General features: G+C 40.3%; 3 protein-coding genes across 3 annotated transcripts in view; 2 read left to right on the plus strand and 1 right to left on the minus strand.

The window, feature by feature from the left end:
• hsd20b2 (hydroxysteroid (20-beta) dehydrogenase 2) overlaps positions 1–2,341 on the plus strand; it is a 5,381-nt gene extending 3,040 nt beyond the window's left edge. The window contains exons 5-11 of the mRNA XM_014006692.1: positions 895–962; positions 1,057–1,101; positions 1,226–1,260; positions 1,334–1,415; positions 1,495–1,560; positions 1,771–1,920; positions 1,998–2,341. Coding sequence (XP_013862146.1) covers positions 895–962; positions 1,057–1,101; positions 1,226–1,260; positions 1,334–1,415; positions 1,495–1,560; positions 1,771–1,920; positions 1,998–2,141 — 590 coding nt within the window. The 3' untranslated portion in view covers positions 2,142–2,341. The remainder of the gene's footprint in view (positions 1–894; positions 963–1,056; positions 1,102–1,225; positions 1,261–1,333; positions 1,416–1,494; positions 1,561–1,770; positions 1,921–1,997) is intronic.
• A 1,100-nt stretch (positions 2,342–3,441) lies between these two features.
• Positions 3,442–16,774, minus strand: slc12a9 (solute carrier family 12 member 9). The gene is made up of 14 exons (XM_014006691.1): positions 16,459–16,774; positions 11,127–11,370; positions 10,905–11,039; positions 10,665–10,802; positions 9,797–10,099; positions 9,579–9,686; positions 8,802–8,913; positions 8,548–8,705; positions 8,211–8,293; positions 7,995–8,119; positions 7,703–7,895; positions 6,720–6,894; positions 5,254–5,400; positions 3,442–5,143 (listed from the first exon to the last, which is right to left on the minus strand). Exons 2-14 carry the CDS (start codon positions 11,323–11,325, stop codon positions 4,302–4,304), a joined length of 2,718 nt encoding a protein of 905 aa, XP_013862145.1. The 5' UTR covers positions 11,326–11,370; positions 16,459–16,774; the 3' UTR covers positions 3,442–4,301.
• A 2,551-nt stretch (positions 16,775–19,325) lies between these two features.
• The window catches only part of gnb2 (guanine nucleotide binding protein (G protein), beta polypeptide 2), a 13,505-nt gene continuing 12,397 nt past the window's right edge, over positions 19,326–20,433 (plus strand). Inside the window, exon 1 of the mRNA XM_014006696.1 lies at positions 19,326–19,895. The gene's annotated coding sequence lies outside the window, so the exon portion shown is untranslated. The remainder of the gene's footprint in view (positions 19,896–20,433) is intronic.

Consider the following 20,433-nt stretch of genomic DNA (forward strand, 5'->3'; position numbering starts at 1 on the left):
GGGCGGGGGTGTCTGCCGCGGATAACAGAGCAGGCAGGAGGGGGAGAGGAGGAGAAGAGCGGTGGACTTACTTTTAATTTCATCTGCCTTAGTTGATTTAATTTTTATTGTTTTGTCGTCCTACAGGCTCTGTGACAAAATTAATTTGAAGCTGAGTATTTTTTTTAAAAAATCGTTAGATTACTCTAAAGCAAAATGAGGGAAAATCTGTGTCAATTACAAACATTCTGTTCACGTGAGCAGCTGTCAGTCAGCACCTGTCATCCTCCAGACGCACGATGGAGCGTGTCTGAGCCAATCACTTTTGTAGGCATTGATCAGCTGACTGATTTAAATACATCTTAACATTCATGAGCTACTTTACATTGACTCTTTATGGTTGAATGTGGGCGTGTAGAGGGTAGAACCTGAGGCGGGACCTCGTGCGCAAACTCTGAGGTGAAGCTGTGATTTATAAAGGAAAGATGCGCAGAAACGTGCGTACGTACGGTTTTATAAATCTGAATATTTTTTTTTTTGGCATACGCCATTTACGCCTTTTGGCCGTACGTTCACTTTTAGTATGGTTTCCACGCAATCCTTTATAAATGAGACCCCTGAAACATTCCAGCACTTTCAGGACATGAGACAGTTCCTTCAGCCCTGCACACTGTCTACAGTCCTGAAACATTCCAGCACTTTCAGCACTTTGGACAGTCCCTTCAGCCCTTCACACTGTCTAAAGTCCTGAAACATTCAACACTTTCAGGACCTTGGAAAGTTCCTTTAGTTCATTCATACTAGCTGTTTCCATTGACCATGAAAATGTTCAAATTAAAATTTCAAAATAAATTTGCTTAATGGAAACACGTCATTTTAGAACAAACTTACATTCTTGTGTTGTAACCTCCACAGTTAACAACGTGGGAATGATCTGTTCGGATCACTTTGCCTATTTTCTGGAAATACCGGATCTTGATCAGGTATGTTTATTTTTTATTCATGAGGATATGATTTATTTAAACTGACTGAAACTTTTATAGGTCCTAATTGAGTCTCTGTGTTTGTTCTGAGTAGAAAATCACTCAGATTGTCAATTGCAACATGCTGCCTGTCGCTCAGGTAAGAAATCAGTCTRCTGAGTGAATGTTTTACTCACACTGGCAGTATGCAGTAGTGTGAATAAAACATTCACTTCATTGCACCGAAAATATGAAATAATGATAATCTGATATATTTAACTTAGGTGACCAGACTGGTCCTTCCAAGCATGGTGGAAAGGTATTCACACACAGCAGTGTTTGGAGCTTATGTGATTATGAGGGAACTTATGGAGCTTTCATCTTCTCCTCAGAGGAACAGGACTGATCATTAACATCTCATCTGAAGTGGGTGTCCGCCCACAGCCTTTGTTGGCTCTATACTCTGCATCCAAGGTATTTTTTCTATTTTTACAGTTATTTTTAACGCACGTTCTGCTTACTCATGGTCTTTGTGTTATTTTATTTATTGCAGGTTTTTGTTTCACATTTCTCTCAATGTCTACATGCTGAGTACAAGTCAAAGGGMATCACTGTTCAGGTAAACAACACACATCTTGTTCTAGAAGCCGGTATTTAATCAATAAATCACAATTTGAGCAAACTTTATCTTCATGCTGTTAATCAACAACTAAAACAAATAACTTTCAGCTCTCATGTAACATTTACTGCAAGCCCGGAGCCTTTTTGTGTGGTTTTCCCTGTGTATGTGTGGGTTTGTTTGATGTTTTTCTTCAACATGCTTCCTCAGTGTGTGACCCCACTCATGGTGTCCACCAACATGACCCACAACATGAAGGTCAATGTTTTGGTAAAGAGCGCTGCTGAGTTCGCCCGTGAGGCCATGAACACTGTGGGTCACTCCAGCTACACCAGCGGCTGTTTGTCTCACGCTCTGCAGGTTAGGAGCTACAGCAGAATATAAACTCAACATGTCATCTGCTAAATTTTAATTTATCTCTTTCTATTGTCCTACAGAGCGCAGTGCTCAGGTTCCTCCTGCCTGACTGGCTCCGCATGTCGACATTCTTCATCAGGAAACTGAGGAGCCTTCCAAGCATTACAGTACATGAAAACAAATCCAGTAAAGAAAAGGAAYGACTTGTTTTAAAAGAGGAGTAGCGTTTGTTTTAAGATGACTTAGGTAATTTTAGACTTGTCCTATATGGCTGTACTTTCAATGTTGTTTTATGTTTTTACAATTTCATGTACATTTTTACCAGTTTAACCACTTCTACACACTTTTAGCCATGAAAAAGTTTATCAACATGTTCAGTTCATTCAGATGCAAGATTTAAAGTTCAACAAATATATATTGTTTGCAAATACATTGAGAATTCTAAAAAAAAGTTTCCCTCTCACATCTGCTTCAGCATACTTGTTTTATTATTTTTTTCTAGTCATTTTAGTATTTAACTACTACCTGTTACTTTTAGTTTCTTACTAGCTGTTTGCTCATTTTAGTGTTTAGCCAGCCTTTTGCTACTTTGTTACCCATTTGCCATTTTTCACTTGCCTCTTTTACTTAGTGTTTTGCTAGCCTTTAACATTCAGCTACTGTTTTGAGACTTTCAAGCTAGCATTTGGCTATTTTTTAGCTTTAAGCTAAGCTTTTGCTACTTTTAATGATACAACTGCTACATTTAGCTACTATTGTGCTGTCTTTTGCTACTTTAGATTTTATCTACTGTTTTATACTTATAGTTTCAAGCTAGCATTTTGTTATTTTTAGCTTTAAGCTGTGATCATTTGCTATTTTTATTACATTTAGGAAGCTTTTAAGCTAACATTTCCTACTTTTAGCAACTTAGTTTGCCGTTTGCTGCTTGAGATTTTTCCTACTGTTTTGACACTTTTAGCTTGTAGCTACTATTTTGCTAATTTTGTATGCATTAAATTTAATGGCTTTGAAGGAATTTTTATGGCATTATTTCCTGACAAACATTATTGGAGCCTTAAATTAGCTTTTAATATTCAGTCTAATTAGAAAGCAAAGGATCTGAGCAGCAGCTACAGAATAAAACTGTAAGTCATAGTGGTTTGGTTGTGCAATAGAACAGATCAACGATAACAACCACATATAAACGAGTCATGTTCAGGGTTTTTGTTTTGAGGAAAGAAGATATTTTGGTACTTTTCTGAATCATATAAAGATGATGGCTGAAAAGATAAATATGACACTTGATGYACTGGATGTAATATTTTAGTCTTGGCTCTTTTCTGATGAGTTGTTAGCTCATCCTTTTTGATCAGAATTAAACATTTTCTTCAAACTGAGAACTTACAGCTATTTTCAACAGGTAAGATATTTATCACTCATAAACTTTTTAATGTTGTGTTTGACTATAACCCGCCTCAGATTAGAACTCTTAATCTTATAGTTTCATTTTTTCTACCATTAAGTAATTTTTACAGTCTGTCGTCAGCAGCATAAAAACCTTCAGTATATTTCTTCATGTTAACAAAGACAGCTGACAGTTAGAAAACGCTTGTCAAACTGAAGTCATATATGCAAACAAGTTCCCTTTTTGTGCACATCAAGCAGWAAGACACTGAGCTGCAAAAACAAAAAAAAATATTGCATTGTTTGGAAGTAAAACAATTTTAAAAACAATTAATGATACAGGCAGGATTAAATGCAGAAAAGTGTCCTTTTGCACGGTAAGCAAATTATAAAAAAACACAAAGCAAACATTTTACTATTGAATTTCTAAGACTTACAGTTGGTCACTGTGGGTGGGGGGCCCCCTGGAGTGGCTCAGAGGTTTTGTTTTCAAATTAAAATACATTATTCAGAAAAAACAGTAAAGAATGGTTATAATGCTGCATTTTCATTAATAACCAGGCTTATTCTTGAATGCTTGACATATTGTTATAATGTTCTGGGGTCCGGGGGGTTTGGGGACATGTAACAGATCCTGACAGAAAAGGTTTGAGAACCACTGCTCCAAAGAAACTCAGTTCTTGTCATAAATAATGTTWTGACACATTTATGTATTTAACGGTTGGCCTACTAAGAAGCCAAGCAGGAAGTTACATCAACATAATTCATAACCATAAATGTAACTGTAGCTTGTCACAAAGCCTTTATTCAAAAATAGGAATGTTCCCTATTTAAATACGCAAAGTTCGAGTGGCGCTATCTGAACATAAAAAAATGCAGCAAATAAAAGTATTAAATACTTTAGAAAAGYTTTTTTAAATATATAACTTGAGTTATTTTGATAGCACTTACATTAACACATATTAAGAGTTTGCTCTGTGTACAAAAACAAACAAAGCTCAGAGGTCTGTGTAAGTGACCGTTGTGACCCCATGAATCAATAATGTCGGCCCCAAACTGTTGGTCACGGCTTCCAGCTGAGATAAGTACTGCTGTGATTGGCTGCGGGCCGCTGGAGGCCGAGGTAAATACAGAAAGCGAACGGTAGCCTGTGAGCTGTGCTCCTTCAACATGCAGTTCACCGCTGCCAACATGTCCTCGGTGAGGAGTGGCGCCAGCTCCGCGGAGCGCTCCCCCTCTGGCACGGCGCACCGCTGCACCACCGAGTCCCACGGCACGATCTTTATGGACGCCCTGATCCTCAGCTTCTTCAGCAGCTCGCGGAACGTTTCCTCGTGGACCACCCAGCCCTGATCGCTGGAGCCCGTCTCCACGTTCAGGAAGATCCGCATCTTGGCGTGGCGCCACTTGCTGGACATGTTGAGCACGCAGGCCATCTGCAGCAGGAAGAGRCTGCACACGTCCTGATAGTCGCAGCTGCCCAGCTGCAGCAGGTTGAGAGGCCAAACGTCTATGACGCGCTCGGAGCCATCAGTTTTACTGTCTTTATTCTCCCCCTGCAGCTGGAAGAAGTATCGCCCGAGGCAGACATTTTTGTTCATCTTCAGAGCGTCAGAAATGATGCCGACGTACTCTTCAGGCTGCAACCACCGGGGGCTTTCAACGTGTCGCACAGGGGGGAAATACGCTTGCAAGGAAGGAAGGTCAACCCCGAAATTATATTCCCCCTCACCGTTCTTCCCCACCGATGACTGACAGAAGGCCGAGTCTTGTAGGAAGAAGTCATCAGGAGTGCAGCTGTCATAGAAACCCAAAACCAGCATGTTGGGCTTCATGCCACCTTGGATGAAGATAAACAAAATCAGAGTGCAGAGAAAACACCACGTGCACACAAAGCAGTGTGATCATCTGTGCGGACTGTGGGAAAAGAATGAAAATAATAAAACTTACCGAGTCCTGTGATGCGCAGCAGATGTTGAGTTCCTTGTCTGACTGAAGGAGACAGAGTCAGGTCCACGAAGGCCTTCACGCCCAGTTTATCAACCAGGCTCAGCCAGAAGTTGTACTTGGTCTGGACCGGGTCTGATGGCAGAGAGTCTGAAACACAAAACCGAAAGAGTTAATTTACTAATATTAGAAAATGTTTTATTTTGTAGCTGTAAAACAAACGCAAGATCCGCGGGCCAAATGTGGCCCACCAACATTTTATGTGGCCTGCAAAAGCATCAAAGATGTAATGTATTCAAATAAGTGTATGCTCCTTTAAAGCCAGCATTGACCTTAAACTACGTCCCATGATACATGATGACAAAATAACAACATCCCACCACTAGGTGGAGGTCCACAGGGTTTAAAAGTAGCCATCAGACAGGGAAGTTCACTGTGTATATCTTCATGTAGCTGTACTTTTACCAGATACTTTTGCTGTGGCCCAGTTGTACTGGGAAGTGGGAGTTTCCCACATGCAATGTGTAAATTTAAATTGGAACACCCCTCCAGTGGGAATTCCCTGTCAGAAAGTGGGAGAGTTCAGAACTCAAGATGGCAGCTACTCCCCACAGCTCAACAATAAAACTCTCTTACTTTTACTTTCAATAGTAATTMTTTTTATTTATTTCACCCTTGGTCAGTCGTACACACTTTTGAGTGTTTATAAAAAGGACATGTTGAAACAATGTTTCTATGCAGGAAATACCACGTAGAGCTCGTGAAGTTTAGTGTTTAGTCGAAGTTGAACACATCAAAGGTAATTACAACTGACTCTGAGGGGCCATAATGTGGGCCTTGGTAAAAATGAACTTCATTAAAAAAATTAATAAATAAAAAAGGAAAATGAACTTCAGATAGAAAGAATATATAAAGAGAAAGTAAGAGTTCAAACTGCAGACACTAAGAGCAATTAGATTCAATTATTTTCTGTATAATCCAGTGCTTTTCATAATTTATAACATGCTTCAAATTTACACAACTGATCTAGTTGTAAATGGACATCTACTGGCAGGTATTGCCTAAGAACGCTGCTGAAATTAATCATGTGACAAACGTTTGACGCCACAGAGAAAATATGTTTTGATGGAAAATGGGAGGGAAAGTCAAATCCCATGACCAGGTTTCCAATGATGGTGGTAAATGTGAACTTTCAGTCACGTCTAATAATTCCTGCTGAACCTGCTTGTTTACTGCTTGTGAATTCCCGCTTGTTTGCCTGAATGTGTTACTTCATAACATTAGTGTCATTCTTCCAGGGACATGATGAATCCACAGGTAGATTCCACCTGAATGTCCAAATAATTAAACACACAAGTAGGAGCTTATAGACTAACATTTTAAAACTGAGATCATTTTTAAAATGAATCATAACCCATTAGTTGTGGGTAAATCTGCAAGAAAATGACAGGTGAGGTTTGGAACTTTACCCAGATCTCCCAGCTGAACRTGACCCAAAACATACAGCCCCCCCTTCTTTAGCTGGTTCACGAACAGGATGAGCTGGCAGGAGGAGCGCGGGTTGGACACCATCAGCAACACCTGAGGCCTCCAGAACTTCACGTGGTCTTTCCTCACGTCCAGCATCAGCAAATACTTCCGCACCTAAACCACAAAGAGACGGACAGGTGGAGGAAAACAAAATGCCTTTTCTGTAAAACAGATTGTGAACGCTGAGAGCCATGTTACAGAATGAACTGTAAAAGCTAAAAACAAGCAGAAAAGGAGCAGAAATGCAAAAACTATTGMTTCAACTTAAAATAGAAAAATGTTAGCAAAGAGCTAAATCCAGCTAAAAATTAAAACTAGCAATTAGACCTATAGGTTTAACTAATTATATTAGCAAAACATCARAAAAAATGTAAAAATAGCTAAACTGAAGGTAAAAGCTATAGGCAACACTTGTTAAAAGCTAAAATGAGCTCAATTGTAAAATTTGAGTTAGCAAACAGTAACAGAGCTAACATAAGCAAAACTGCAGCTAGAAGCTAAAATTAGAAAGACTGCATCTAAAAACTAAAACAAAATGGTAAATGGTAAATGGTAAATGGTACTGAACTTATAGAGCGCTTTTCAAGTCCCTCMGGACCCCCAAAGCRCTTTACACTAACAGACATTCACCCATTCACACTCACATTCACAAAAGGTAAAAACTATATGCAAAACAGTAACTAAAAGCTACAGTTAGAGTGTAGATTAACGCTCTAAGTAAAATTGTAGCTGAAATCTAAAATTAGCATCCAGATCTAAAAGCCTAATTCATCAAAATAGCAAAACATTAGAAAAACGCTTGAATTTGCTAAACTAAAGGTAAAAGCTAAAATGACGTAAACTGTAGAACATATATTAGCTGAGTCATCGTTTATTCAGACAATAAATAAACAAAGTAGTGGAGGACATGTTTGATTTGTACCTGGTGGAAGATGAGAGCCTGGCTGATGTAGCCCCAGCTGCTGGTGGGCGATCKGTAGTGGAGGAAGAGCAGCAGCAGGAGCAGGAGGACGATGCTGCCTGACGAGTACACGGGGTTAATGACAAACATCATGACCAGACAGCTGAGGATCCCAAGCAGGCAGGTGTGCCACGAGAAGAACTGGAAGGTTGGTCTGCTCAACACAAATGACGACAATCACATCAAGTTTTACATACAGCATATTTATATTCTAATATACAACAAACAAACTGACAACAATCCATCTTCATACCTGAAGTTTGGTGCAGACGCCCACTCCAAAGCCAAACAGGCCAAATCCACAGCAGCGTAGGCAAGCAGGTAGAAGACAGTCACCAAACCAGCCACAGCGTTGAGCTGCCCTGCAAACACCACACACTGACACACAAACAAACCGTCCACAAAATGAGCTCAGGTGGGAAACTAACGTTATCTGGAAACGACAGGACTTTGTGGCGCAGAAACGGACCTGTGCCAGGCCCCAGGTGTATAGCACCGCCACCCAGGGATTCCCAGAGTTTGAGGTGATGGCGGCGGGAGCCAAGGGTAAACCTGTGGAGAAAAAAAAAAGTTTTTTTTTTTTTAAATCACTCTACAGTGGCGGGCATGGTACTGCTAATGAGCTAACAGCTAATAATGTTTTGATTAGCAAATTWGTCTTAGTAATTAATTAGTCTCAAATTTTTAGCAAAGCTATWTTTTWGTTAGTGGACTATGAGTTAGGAAAGCTAACKTTTTGGTTAGCTGTGCCCACCACTGTCAGTCAATGTACAAAAACAAAAGGCACAAAGAATACGATGCCTGACCAAAAAGATGATCCACGGCAAGAGCATGGAGGATGCGGGAAGCTCCGATCATGGCGCACATCGCAGCTGACAGGGAAGCACAGTATATTCCTACAGTGACCAACGGTGGCCATAAGCTGATTCGCTGAAAAAAACCATAGTCTTGAACCAACAATGTCCTAAAAAAAAAAAGAAACAAATACAGGATTTAATAGAACCAAAGCTGCTGTTCAGAATAAATAAAAGTAGATGAAGGTACTGAGGTGATATGAGACCTGTCACATGTAGCGCTGGCCAAGATGAAGAGGAGTACGTAGACTGTGAAGGTGTAAATGACAGCTATGATGGTGCCCTTAGGGATGGATACACTCGGGGTCTTCAGCTCCCCTTCAGACATGTTAGAAACCGGAGAAAACATGTCTGTGAGCAGCTTTATATGTGGAGTTCCTGTTTGTACCCTCACCTTACTGCAGGGCTATTCAACTAGCGATGACCCCCTACCCGCCAGAAAAAAAAATACAAATAAATAATACTTGTATACATGTTTTACCTATAATTATTACTCACGTTTCCCCCCTCCCCCTGGGAATGTTCAGCCCCTAAGCTATGGACTTACCCCGGCGAAAATTGCATGATTCCTTTGGAATTTTTAATGGGCGTGGCCAAATGGCTCGACAGCGCCATTTAACGTGAGATAGAGGAACTGGTAAGTCCCAGAGAGCTGAAAATCAAGACATAGGTAGATCTCCCCAAATCAAGAAAAAAGTCTCTTGGAGGTATGCCCTAAAACCAACAGGAAGTCGGCCATTTTGGGTCAAGAGAYTTTTTTTCTTGATTTGGGGAGATCTACCTATGTCTCGAATTTCAGTTCTCTAGGACTTACCAGTTCCTCTATCTCATGTTAGGTGGCGCTGTCGAAGAGTAACTGGCATATGGAGTGATTTAGTTTAATAGCCCTGCCTTATTGTGTCTCTGTTTTTTTCCAGAAATATCTAGTAAGTAAATCTGTTAGTCTTTTCCTGTTAAAGATTACTAATTACAAATAAATCCACCTGACATGTTGGCTCCAGCCATGATCCCTGTGCAGCTGGTGAACATGACAGCAAACACAGTAGCGAAAGACATGACCGAGTTGGTGCTATAGTCCAGAGAATAGTCAGCTGAAAACAAATAAAATGCTAAGTTTTTATAAATGTATACAGAAAGTGTTATTCAGCAATAAGCTATCATAACTTTACAAGCAACATTATCGTAACTGATCACAACTCACAGCCCAGGTTGTTCCTCAGCGTGGTGGCGCTGTAGCCCGTGTAGCTGGCGTTGTAGCGATGGGTTTGGTTCCCAGGTCCCTGATGAACAATGATGAAGGTTTGAGGTTTGACTGCCACAGAACTGATGAAGATGGACAGCAGAGACACTGTGACCACCAGCAGGATGGCGAAGGCGGTGCGGGAGTAGATGTGGGCGCCCACCAGACACACGATGAGACACAGCAGAAGGATCACTGTGGAGTACAGAACCGTGTACCAGTACCCCTGAGGAAGCACCCGCACCCCCTCAGACACTGAGGACTCTGAAACAGGCAGAAGACTTCAGCTGTGAGGGATGTGTGAAAAAGCTACTAAAAAAGCTAAAACAGAGGTGTTAAAGCTATAAAAATAACTAGAACACAAGTTAACACTAATCAAAATGCTAAGTAAAAGTTAAAAATTACAAAAGATGAGCTAAAAGCAGCAAAAAATTAGCTAAAATTAGCAAAAGGCCAACTAGAAGACAAAGTAGCAAAGAACTAGCTAGAAGCTAAAACAGTAATTAAGAGTTTAAAGTAGCAAAAGCTAGGTAGAAACTGAAAGTGGTACAAGTCTAGCTATAAGTAGAAAAGGAATAGTTAAAAGATATAATTAGCAGAACTGTAGCTAAAAGCTACAACTTAACAAGAAACTAGCTAAAAGCTAAAAGGTCATAGCAAACATTTACTGAATATACTGAACAAGAATGGCTAAAAAAATCAGGAAGTATGCAAACATAGTTAGATTGCACAAATAAATAAAAACAAAAACAAACAAACAAAAAGAAAAACAACAACAAAAACAAGTAGAAATTGAAATAATTAAAACGTAAACAGGGACAGAACTTACCAGGATCTGCACCAAATACATTGAGAATGGCCTCCACAAGACCCAGAACATACTCTCCACATGCAAACACTTTGGCCATGTAGAACATCAAACCAATGCTGCCTCCAAACTCAGGTCCTAAGGACCGGCTTATCATATCTGATTTCATTTATTAAGGTGAATTAACCAGCTGTCATCAGCCAAAATGTATATAAAATCCAGCTTAAATCCAGAAAGAACCCATTCATCTGATAAGGATACAGTAAGCTCCTCCACCCTGTATTGCCCCGTTGGTGGAGATGGCACAGATGGACAGTATTGTCAGAGATATGATGGTGTAAGCTACAACAATCATTAGAAGACCCTGCAGCAGTCCTGCGTGACCCACCACGAACCCTGGAGACGAAGAGAAACCAACATGAGCCACTTTAGCACACGAGGAGTTTTTATACGTCTGTAGTCTCCAAACGAAGCTCCACACACCTGTTCTCAGAAACAACACAATGCTGAACATGGAGAGGATGGTCGGTACCATCACCCCGAAAAATGTGTTCAGCCTTCGGGGGTTCTGGGTTGGTTCTCCGGGGCTGGGGTCCTGGGTGGAGTCTGAGGCAGCGCCGCATGATGTCAGAGTCAGACCACACACACCTGAGGTGATCAGAGGCGTGCGTTCGTTCAGCATGGCTGAAGAGAGGGGAGCTCCGGGTGACCCCGTGAATAAGAAACCCTTGAAGGACAATGACAAAATTCGATTAGAAGTGGTGGACGTGTCTCTCTAAAAGAAAATCAGCTGTAGATGCACACCCAAAGATTACTTTGAGTTTCAATAAAATGGGCCCATTGATTCAGATATTTAGAGAACAGACAGACAAACATGAAAGGCAATCATGACTTTTATGACAGCAGGTGAAAAAACATTGGGACAGAGCAGRAAAAACAATAAGATTGATGAATGTCGTAAAAAACGTTCAGGAGGAACATCTCTACGTTGAGTCTCGTGGCAGAAAATATGTTTTAACATGAAAATTAATATCCTTGAAAAGATTCAAACAGGGTTAGTAGCTCCAAACAGAGGCGTTGTGATCTCTGGGCCCTCGAGGCAGCTCAGCATCAAAATAGAGATGATTCTGTGATGGAAATCTCTGCCTGAATAACAGTCAGTAAATGCAGCTCGTTGTATCTTTGAATCCCTCATAAAATTATTTAAACACGCAATGAAAAATATAAACGCAAACAAGACAAAGAAATGCTGCTGTGTTTTATGTGCGAGAGCTCATTTAACACAAAACAGAAGGCAGTCATAAAGTTGGACAAATTAAAACTTTTAGAACTTTTATTAGGACATTATGGACACACTGTGCCTCGCACAATASAGATAAGAGACTGTAACATTTAAATGATCTTTCTGCAGTCCCACTTTTATAATAATCCAAGCTKCCTAGCTAAAATGGTGAGAAGGGGTTAACTGCGGAATCAAAGTGGGCGTGTCACAAGAGCGGGCGTGTCAAAAGCATAAACACTGTKGGCTACGAGGCCTACATGACGGTATCCTTAGACCCTGCTTGACCTCTTTACAGCCTGACCCTGACCCCAACACTAAGGTTAACCAGGAGAAATGTGACCCAAGTAGGGTTCCCCAGAAAAAGTGGTGCAGTACAGTAACGCCCCTTTTGTTCTTGTCCAATCAGGTGGTGCCGTACGGTCTCAACCCTTTTTTGCTTGTCCAGTCAGGTGTGTCCCTTTAACAAAGTCCGTCAAATCAGGTATGTCGCTTTAGAATCGCCTTTCCTTGTGACACGCCCACTCATCCGCAGAGACCCCTACTTGAAAATGGTAGCTTTGCTAATGGAAAGCGTGAAAAAATTGCTAAWGCTAAACAGCTAAACAAGTGCAAAAAACGTTGTTAACTAAAGTTAACATTAACAGCTAACCGCTAAGATGACTGTCACTCAGTCTGCTTCTTATGACTTTGTCTCCTTGGAGCTGAAGACYGGTGGGACTGATACAAACCTGTTGATGTTAGTTTTTTGGCAAAACCCATAAAYCTACTTAACCCTACTGTTATTTAGACCTCTATGCCAAAACCTAATTTAGTCCAAGATAAGTGGTCTGCTAACTATTTTCAAAGTCARAGAAAAAGCTAATCTGCTAAAGGCTAAATTAGCTGAACCATGCCTACCACATGGCAGTAGATAAAAACATTTATATTTTTAACTTCTGATTGTTCAAAAATGATGTTTGTATTAGATCTATGACAGTGTTTTACAAAGTATGGGCCGCCAGGGGGTGCTAGGGGGTCTCAGATTTATTTTTGCTTTTTTTTYTTATCTTCCCTCCAGCTTTCTAATAAATTAAATCCTTATCGTAAAATGGAATCTGGTTTTCAATCCTTAGTTTAAAAAAAGATTTTTAATTTATTTTGTTTTCTTCTTCTCTTCAACAGTGTAAGTTGCTATGTTTTTGTTTTTTTTTTACACTTGGGCTTGCAAGGTGGGGTTCCCCGGTGGGAAGCTAATGCTATTTGGGGGGCCATGACATGGAAAAGTGGGAACCCGTGGTCTATGAGGTTCTACTAAAGATATATAAAGCATAAATAAAGCGCCCCCACCCCCCGGTGCTCCTGGTTATCAGTTTGTCCCAAAGCCTTTTTTCTTCGTACAACTCAGTATGTTGATGTCACTCTTCTCCAAAGTGTTTTTGTCACGTTTTAATGTTCTGAACTCTAGTGCACATTATTGCTCAAGACAATGAGCCCCGGGACAAGCTGTGAGTCAAGCTCGTGTCTCATGAGTCTGAGCAAAAAAAAGTTCACACTAGATGTTGGTATTTTTCAAGTCAGCTGATTCACAGCAGCTCGTTTGTTTTAACATGGGGGGGGGTCATCTCAGCTGTGCTACTTTTTGAGCAGGTTGTCCTCTGTATTCTGTCTCAGAAAGGACATTCTTTCATCTCTGGAGCAGGTGAACCACTCAGCTACAAGAATCACATGATGAAGAACACAAAGTAGGACACAGCAGAGCCTGACAGGGCATGTAAGTGGGGGCCGCACCCAAATCCAGTACTGGGTCTTGTTTACTGAAGATGCTGGCACTATTAGGACACAGCTGAGGAAAGCTGAAGACATAATGTAAATGTGTTTTTCACAGATGTTACTGACTCACAAAATGGGGCCTCGTGCTAAGCTTTTCTTAGYAGTTTCAAACGAGAAGGTTTGGGTAAAAAACTAWAGACATCTGTATTGTCCTGCTTTTACTTCCTCTATTGTTGATGCTGTAAATAGTGCTGATAGAGGATGTTAGTGATGCACTGAATTTATGCTGCTGCTGCTGCTGCAAGGCCCCTCTGATCCACCCTCCCCCCTGGGTCGCTAAAGTGCCAAAAACACACCTAAAGTGACATTACAGTCACTTGTGTCAAACTATTTACACCTTTAGAAAAAGTAGGAAAGCTTTAGCTAAATCAAAACCTTTAGCCAGTAATGATCATGGTTCTGCTAACCAGATAACAACAGGACTAATGTTTTTTTTAGATGTCAAAGTTTTTTTTTTTAATAAAAGCCTTACTGAAGAAACGGTAAATGGCCTGAGCACTTTATCTAGTTCCTACAGACTCCAAAGCGCTTCACACTATTCACCCTTTCATTGCGGCCACAGCTGCCCTGGAGCACAGAGAGGTGAAGCTGACATGAACAGGTGCTACTGGGCCCTCTGATCACCACCAGTAGGCAAGGTGTGTGAAGTGTCTTGCCCAAGGTCACACTGATTGAAAAGGATGGAACCAGGGTGAACTCTTGATTTAAGGTGCAGAACAAAATTATAACTATGACTAAAAAGTGTAACTTTTGAAGYGTGCCAATGTTATGTTAATGTGTTAACTAGCTAACTACTTACCTAGCTATGTAATTAAGTAGATAGGTAGATAACCGTATGATACTGCTAATCAGCTAACAGCAGAACTAATATTTAGTTTAGCGAATTAGATTTTCACTAATGTTGACAACTGATAGCAGACCAATTAGCTTTGGATAAATTAAGTTTAACTTTAAATCCGCTGACAGCGTATTCACAACATCACCAGGAGCTTCATGTATCAACGGTGTGTACACACAACAACCTTGCGTACGCCATTTTCCACTGAAATGACCGTGGAAATGAGCGAAGCCCCACGCCGACTCCAGGGCTGGCGTACGCACGTTTCTGTGGTTCTGGTTCCATTGGCGACACWTAGAGGTGATTCTGAGAAACTGTTCATGATGTGAAAATGATCATTGTTCACAGCAGACACACATGATCGACAATCAGTACAATCCACATGGACGCAGTTAGATAAAGAACGCCGCAAAGTTGTGCCAAAAATACATTTACCAKGAATGGATTCAGCCTTACTGGAGGATATAATAAATAGTGTAACAGCAGAGCGTGYATTTTAAACTGAATTTTATGATCCACATGATGACTGGATCATCAGCTGTTTTCAGGAATAATCCTTTTTCAGTTTGGAACTGCGGCACGCTGGGAGAGTAACGCAGCGAGGGGCCATGCGCCTGAGCCACGTCATGCCCAATGGAACGTCTCATCCATGATTCTGACTCTCCAACAYCACGTCACGTCATGAAAACTCAACTGAGGCGCAGAGACTCGTTTCTTTATATCAGCTATTAAAGAAACCAATATCTATGTTCTACCAAACATCTGTGTTTACAGCAATTATGGTAATAAACTCGTGCGTAATGTTACTATTTCCAGGAATGGATGGATGCGCCGGTTGCGCACCACAGCGCGCGCACACGCAAAYACCGACACACAATCACTCGTTCTTTGCGTGACAAACATATTTTAGTCCATTTGACTTATAGGTTAGTGTTAGCTTCAAATGTTTTTTTTTTTTTACATTTAGCCAGGTATCATAAAAGAAGCTATTCAAAGTTAGCAGAGAAAGCTAACTTTTTGGTTAGCTGTGGCCACTGGCTTTAGCATTCCCTGAAGGAATGATTCATTACCTGAACTCTATATCTGTATAATTAACTAAGGTGTAGCCAGTTTTGTAGTGGCTAATTTGACTTAGCCTYAGCTGCTATCTTGAATTAGATTGTTTCCAAATATAACAAAAGAYAAGATAGAATTAGATTGTTTTCTTTGTAGGTATACATGATCATTTCCTGAAACTTTTGTAAAAATATGTTCAATGGTTCAGAAGATATTTTTGCTCGCAGAGTTTACTTCAAATGTTACGCACAGTTTCACACAAAGATCTCACAATCTGTGAGCACTCAGAATGTGTGTTGGGGGTCACGCTCAACTACGACCACATAGAATTTAGGTCCGTATCTGCAAAATCTATTGAATTAGAATTTTTATTTATTTATTTATTTATTTATTTATTTATTTATTTATTTATTTGTTTGTTTGTTTGTTTGTTTGTTTGTTTGTTTGTTTGTTTGTGAAGTCTGTTGTGGCCATCTTGAATCAGGCTGACAAAAGTTAATCAAGTAGTACATCTGAGAATTCAAGTTTTAATATTTTGTCCAGTGGTATACATGAGATATTTTGCTAACAGAACACGCAGACATAGGCAATGCGTTATCGTCCATCGTTTTTCAGCTGYGGGCAAAAAGAAAGTTTCCAGTTTGTCTGGTAAAATAATAATAATAAAAAAAAAACTAGAGCGTTTACGCAGAAGTGCTACTCAGGAAGTTGCTCCATCCCCCCACCGGCTGTGTTATCTATGAATAAAACCATGTCGACTACATCCAGGATTTTTAATTGAGCATCCTGCGACACGTGCACGCGCACGCACACACGGATGAAAAGCTTACCTCTGTCCGAACTTCTCCCGTCAGTTCCACTCACTTCCTGATTACAGACCAAACTGGTTTTCTGGGGTTACGCCGCTGCTGGGGGCTGTTTGTTTTGTTATCGAGGCCGTCCCGGMTCAAACAGGCAGCGGACTGGACACCGAACAGTCCGGATGTGACCGCAGCAGACCGGCCGAGTAGAGCTTCACCGCTCCTCCCCTCCCGGACTGACGGATGCTGGGCAAAAGATGTGGGACTGAACAACAACATATGAACCGGGGCACGCCTCGTTCCTTTCTTGTTATTTGTTCAAAAAAAGTCACGAGAGAGCAGCCAGAGGCCATGTGACTCGTCCTAGGGGCGGGACCAAAATATAACGTCACACACATCTGAGCCAAGGTGCTGTTGGCTGAAATAACCACGCCCCTAAATTACAGTTCTGTCAAACATGAACACGTCACTCAGCGATAAATGTCCTCCAACAGGGGAACAGCGTTAGAAAATATAGTATTAGATAATGAAATACACATTCGCGATTTTATATTAGTAAAAGCACTAAACTGAGCTGACTGATGTAAAGTGTGGCGGTGAATGACATGCAATATCASCTTTCGCCGCAAGAGGTCACTGTTTCACAAACAAGTCTTCACAGCTGCTGAATCAATTTATTTATTTTTACAAATATTTAGCATCTATTTTGAAATTGCGCCTCACTTTTCAAAACATAAATAGCAGACTAATACAGATATCACATAACATTGTTCTTTTCCATTTTTTTACAATGTTTACTGGTGTGCAAACTTTCCAACACTTCTTGCATTTTTTTTTTTTACTTCAGTTAAAGTAAGTATAGGTGAGGTGTACAAAAAAGTACAAAAATAAACTGAGTAAGTGTTACCTAGAAACAGGGGTGTCACTCATTTTCACTGAGGGCTACATGAGCATTACGTTGGCCCTCAAAGGGTCATTTGTAATTAACTTTGATTAGTGTTAACCTCAACTAAACATGAAACATCACGTTCCTCGTCTCATTGCTACAAGCATCGCTAACAAACTTTAACAGAGCTCTATGTGGTATTTCCATCATAGTGTCTTATAGACACTGAAAAGCACAGCTGATGAATACTTTTGAATCTTTGTTTCATGGGTTAAGTAATCAAAACATGCAAAAAATCTCTTTATTGCCTAAAACATTTCAAGTTTACCCTATAACTCCTACTGATTGTACTTTTTGAATCTAATAAAAATGTCAAGCTACCAAATACAACAAAAATATTCACTGTATTTAATAAAAAACCTTCTGTAATATTGCATACTGAATTTGTAAAAGCAAGAAGCTCACGTTGTTTTAAAAAAGTTAAATTAAATCATGTTCCACATTAAATCCATTCAGCTCAATCAAAGCAGCAGGTATTGATGAGGGGATTACAGGATGTTAACGGACGCCCCTGTGGATTGAACAAATGTCACAGAGGATCTAATCTGAGGGGCTGAACCACCTGCTCTTACTGATGACAGAAATTAAAGAAAAATCAACCTCATTTTGTACATTTCAAGCTTGTAAATTATGTTAAAGTATGTGACCCTGAAAGGAAGAAGCAGCTTAAGGTAAAAGATGGATGTTATGACAAAATACACCTTAAAAGGGAAATTATTGGTATAGCATCAAACAAACTTGTTATATTTACACAATTAAATATTTTTATGCTTTACAATAAATGTCTTAGTAGATCATTACAACTAAATTACAGATTTTTTTAAACATAATGATAAATTTGAACAAAGATATTGTTGCAAAAACAATGGAATTCCTGAAAAAAGCTGTTTTTTTACACACTGAAAGCTGAATGTCACATTAAATAAACGGTCAAATGTCACTTTACCAAATGTAAAGTTCAGCAGGTTTATATTTGTATCTGCAGCAACATTAACCACATTATTTTCCCAATTTTTCATTTTTAATATTTATATTTAAACAGTTTGCCTAAAATAATTAGATTCTTTTTTATATTTCTGATTGTTTTGAGGTATAAAATGAAGAAAAACAGTTTATTCTTCAGCTACAGTTTGATCCACACATAACCCAGACAGATAAAAGTGAACATGTGAGGACCTGTGCTGATCTGCACACAGGAGCCTCAAAAGGATCAGTTTTTATGAAGAGTGGAAACAGAAAGTCTTCAGTTTCTATTGTGCTACTTCTCAAAGCAAACATTCCTGTTTGATCACACAACTTAAAGTAATATATAAACACTAAAGCATCATTATAACCTTTCAGTAAATATTTTTTGTTCAGGCCTCACAACTTTGAAAAAGGAAATAATAATTAAAAAACATTAAAACTTAGCTATGTTTGTTTTCTCATTGCACGATGGATCAGTGGTTAGCATTAATGCCTCACAGCAAGAAGGTCCTGGGTTCAAATCCCCAGTTCAGATCTGGGATTTTTCTGTGCAAGGTGTACCTGTGCTTTTTGTGCTTGTGTGGGTTTTCTCTACTCTGGTTTCCTCCCACAGACCAAAAACATGTAGACTACAATAGATTGCCTCATCCAGACCTCCTAATCTGTGAACTCAGTGAGATTTGCCTGGTTTAATAAGGGTCACTTATGGTTCTCCAAAMAGCATAAAGACATAAAGGAGGAAAGATAACAGAAGAGGTGAGTGAGGCTTACTTTTTAGACGGCGTTTCTGCCTCTCGTTAAGGAGTGGCAGATGTGTGGTGACCATAAATGTGCCACTAACATCTCTTTTGATCTTTTACAGTTTATACAGCAAATTGTAGGCGTTTGGTTTTAGCTCAGAGAATTACAGAGTAAATATTATGTCCTGTAGCTGTTCTTTGTAAAATGTCTTCAGAAATGCTTTATTTGTTGTTAGTTTGATCATCAGTTTGTTGTCAGGTCTGAGCTGATAGTCCTCAGTCTGCAGAGAGAGGGAGGAGGCAGCCAGAGAGAGGAAGGAAACGAGGATAACGTCACGAAGACTCGGAGTAAAAAAAAAAAAAAGAAAAAAAAACGGGCTGAATCGTGTTTAATGGACGGTGTTTGACGCGGGCCGGAGGAAAAGAACCGAGGCCCGAACTGCATCTCTTCCACACCCATCACCGGACCAAGATGTTCCTGCTGAGGAGCTGAAGAACAGGAGCCGAAAATATATAAATACATATATTTTTCCTGAGCGGAAACGGGAAGCTTCACGTTTCATCTTTTCTTCTCCTCCTCCCGGAGCTTCAGCAGCAGCAGAGAAATGGAAATGTGTGGAGCCTTCCTCCTCCTCCGTTCGCCTGTTTACTGAAGCCTTTTAATCGTGACATTTATATTTATTTTTTCTCCGAATCGGCCCTGAACTGCAMCCCTTCCCACCCCTCTTTTTTTAATGCGTGAACCGGGCTTTGAACCCTCCACGGCTCGGGGACGCTGCTGTCAGAGTGTTTGAACCATCGGGAGAAACTAACAGGTAGCCTCCCTTTCCTTCACCGCAGCCTGTCGGCGTTAAGATGGCGATGATTTGCCTTCATTTAGACCCAAATGTGTGCAGCTAGACCCGCTTTTTTCACACCCCAGCTGATCAGTGGCCAGCCTTCTTCAATGCAGTAAAGTACCTCCTCCCATCCTTTCTCATCATCTTCATCATCATCATCTGCCACCTTTTGCTGCTGTTTTTTATTATTATTATTATTTCAGGCCTGCATGTTCATCCATTATCTATCATACATGCAGTGGCTGAAGGCTCTGCAGCTGTGGCCATTACACATCAGACCACATCCAAACAGGGCCACCTCCAGAAAACTGGGGGGCCCAGATGGTGGCTGGCACTGGGGTGGCACCAGAATCAAAAGCCCAAAATGAATTTGCAGGAGTTTTGCACTGTGGTCATAGAAACATAAGCTGTTTTTTAAAGACTGGTTAATTTAGGATGATTTTACATGTTAGCTTTGTAGAAATCTAAGTGCTGTGTGTGTGTGTGTGTGTGTGTGTGTGTGTGTGTGTGTGTG

Source organism: Austrofundulus limnaeus, unplaced genomic scaffold (genome assembly GCF_001266775.1).
Source record: "Austrofundulus limnaeus strain Quisiro unplaced genomic scaffold, Austrofundulus_limnaeus-1.0 Scaffold37, whole genome shotgun sequence".
Lineage (NCBI taxonomy): Eukaryota > Metazoa > Chordata > Actinopteri > Cyprinodontiformes > Rivulidae > Austrofundulus > Austrofundulus limnaeus.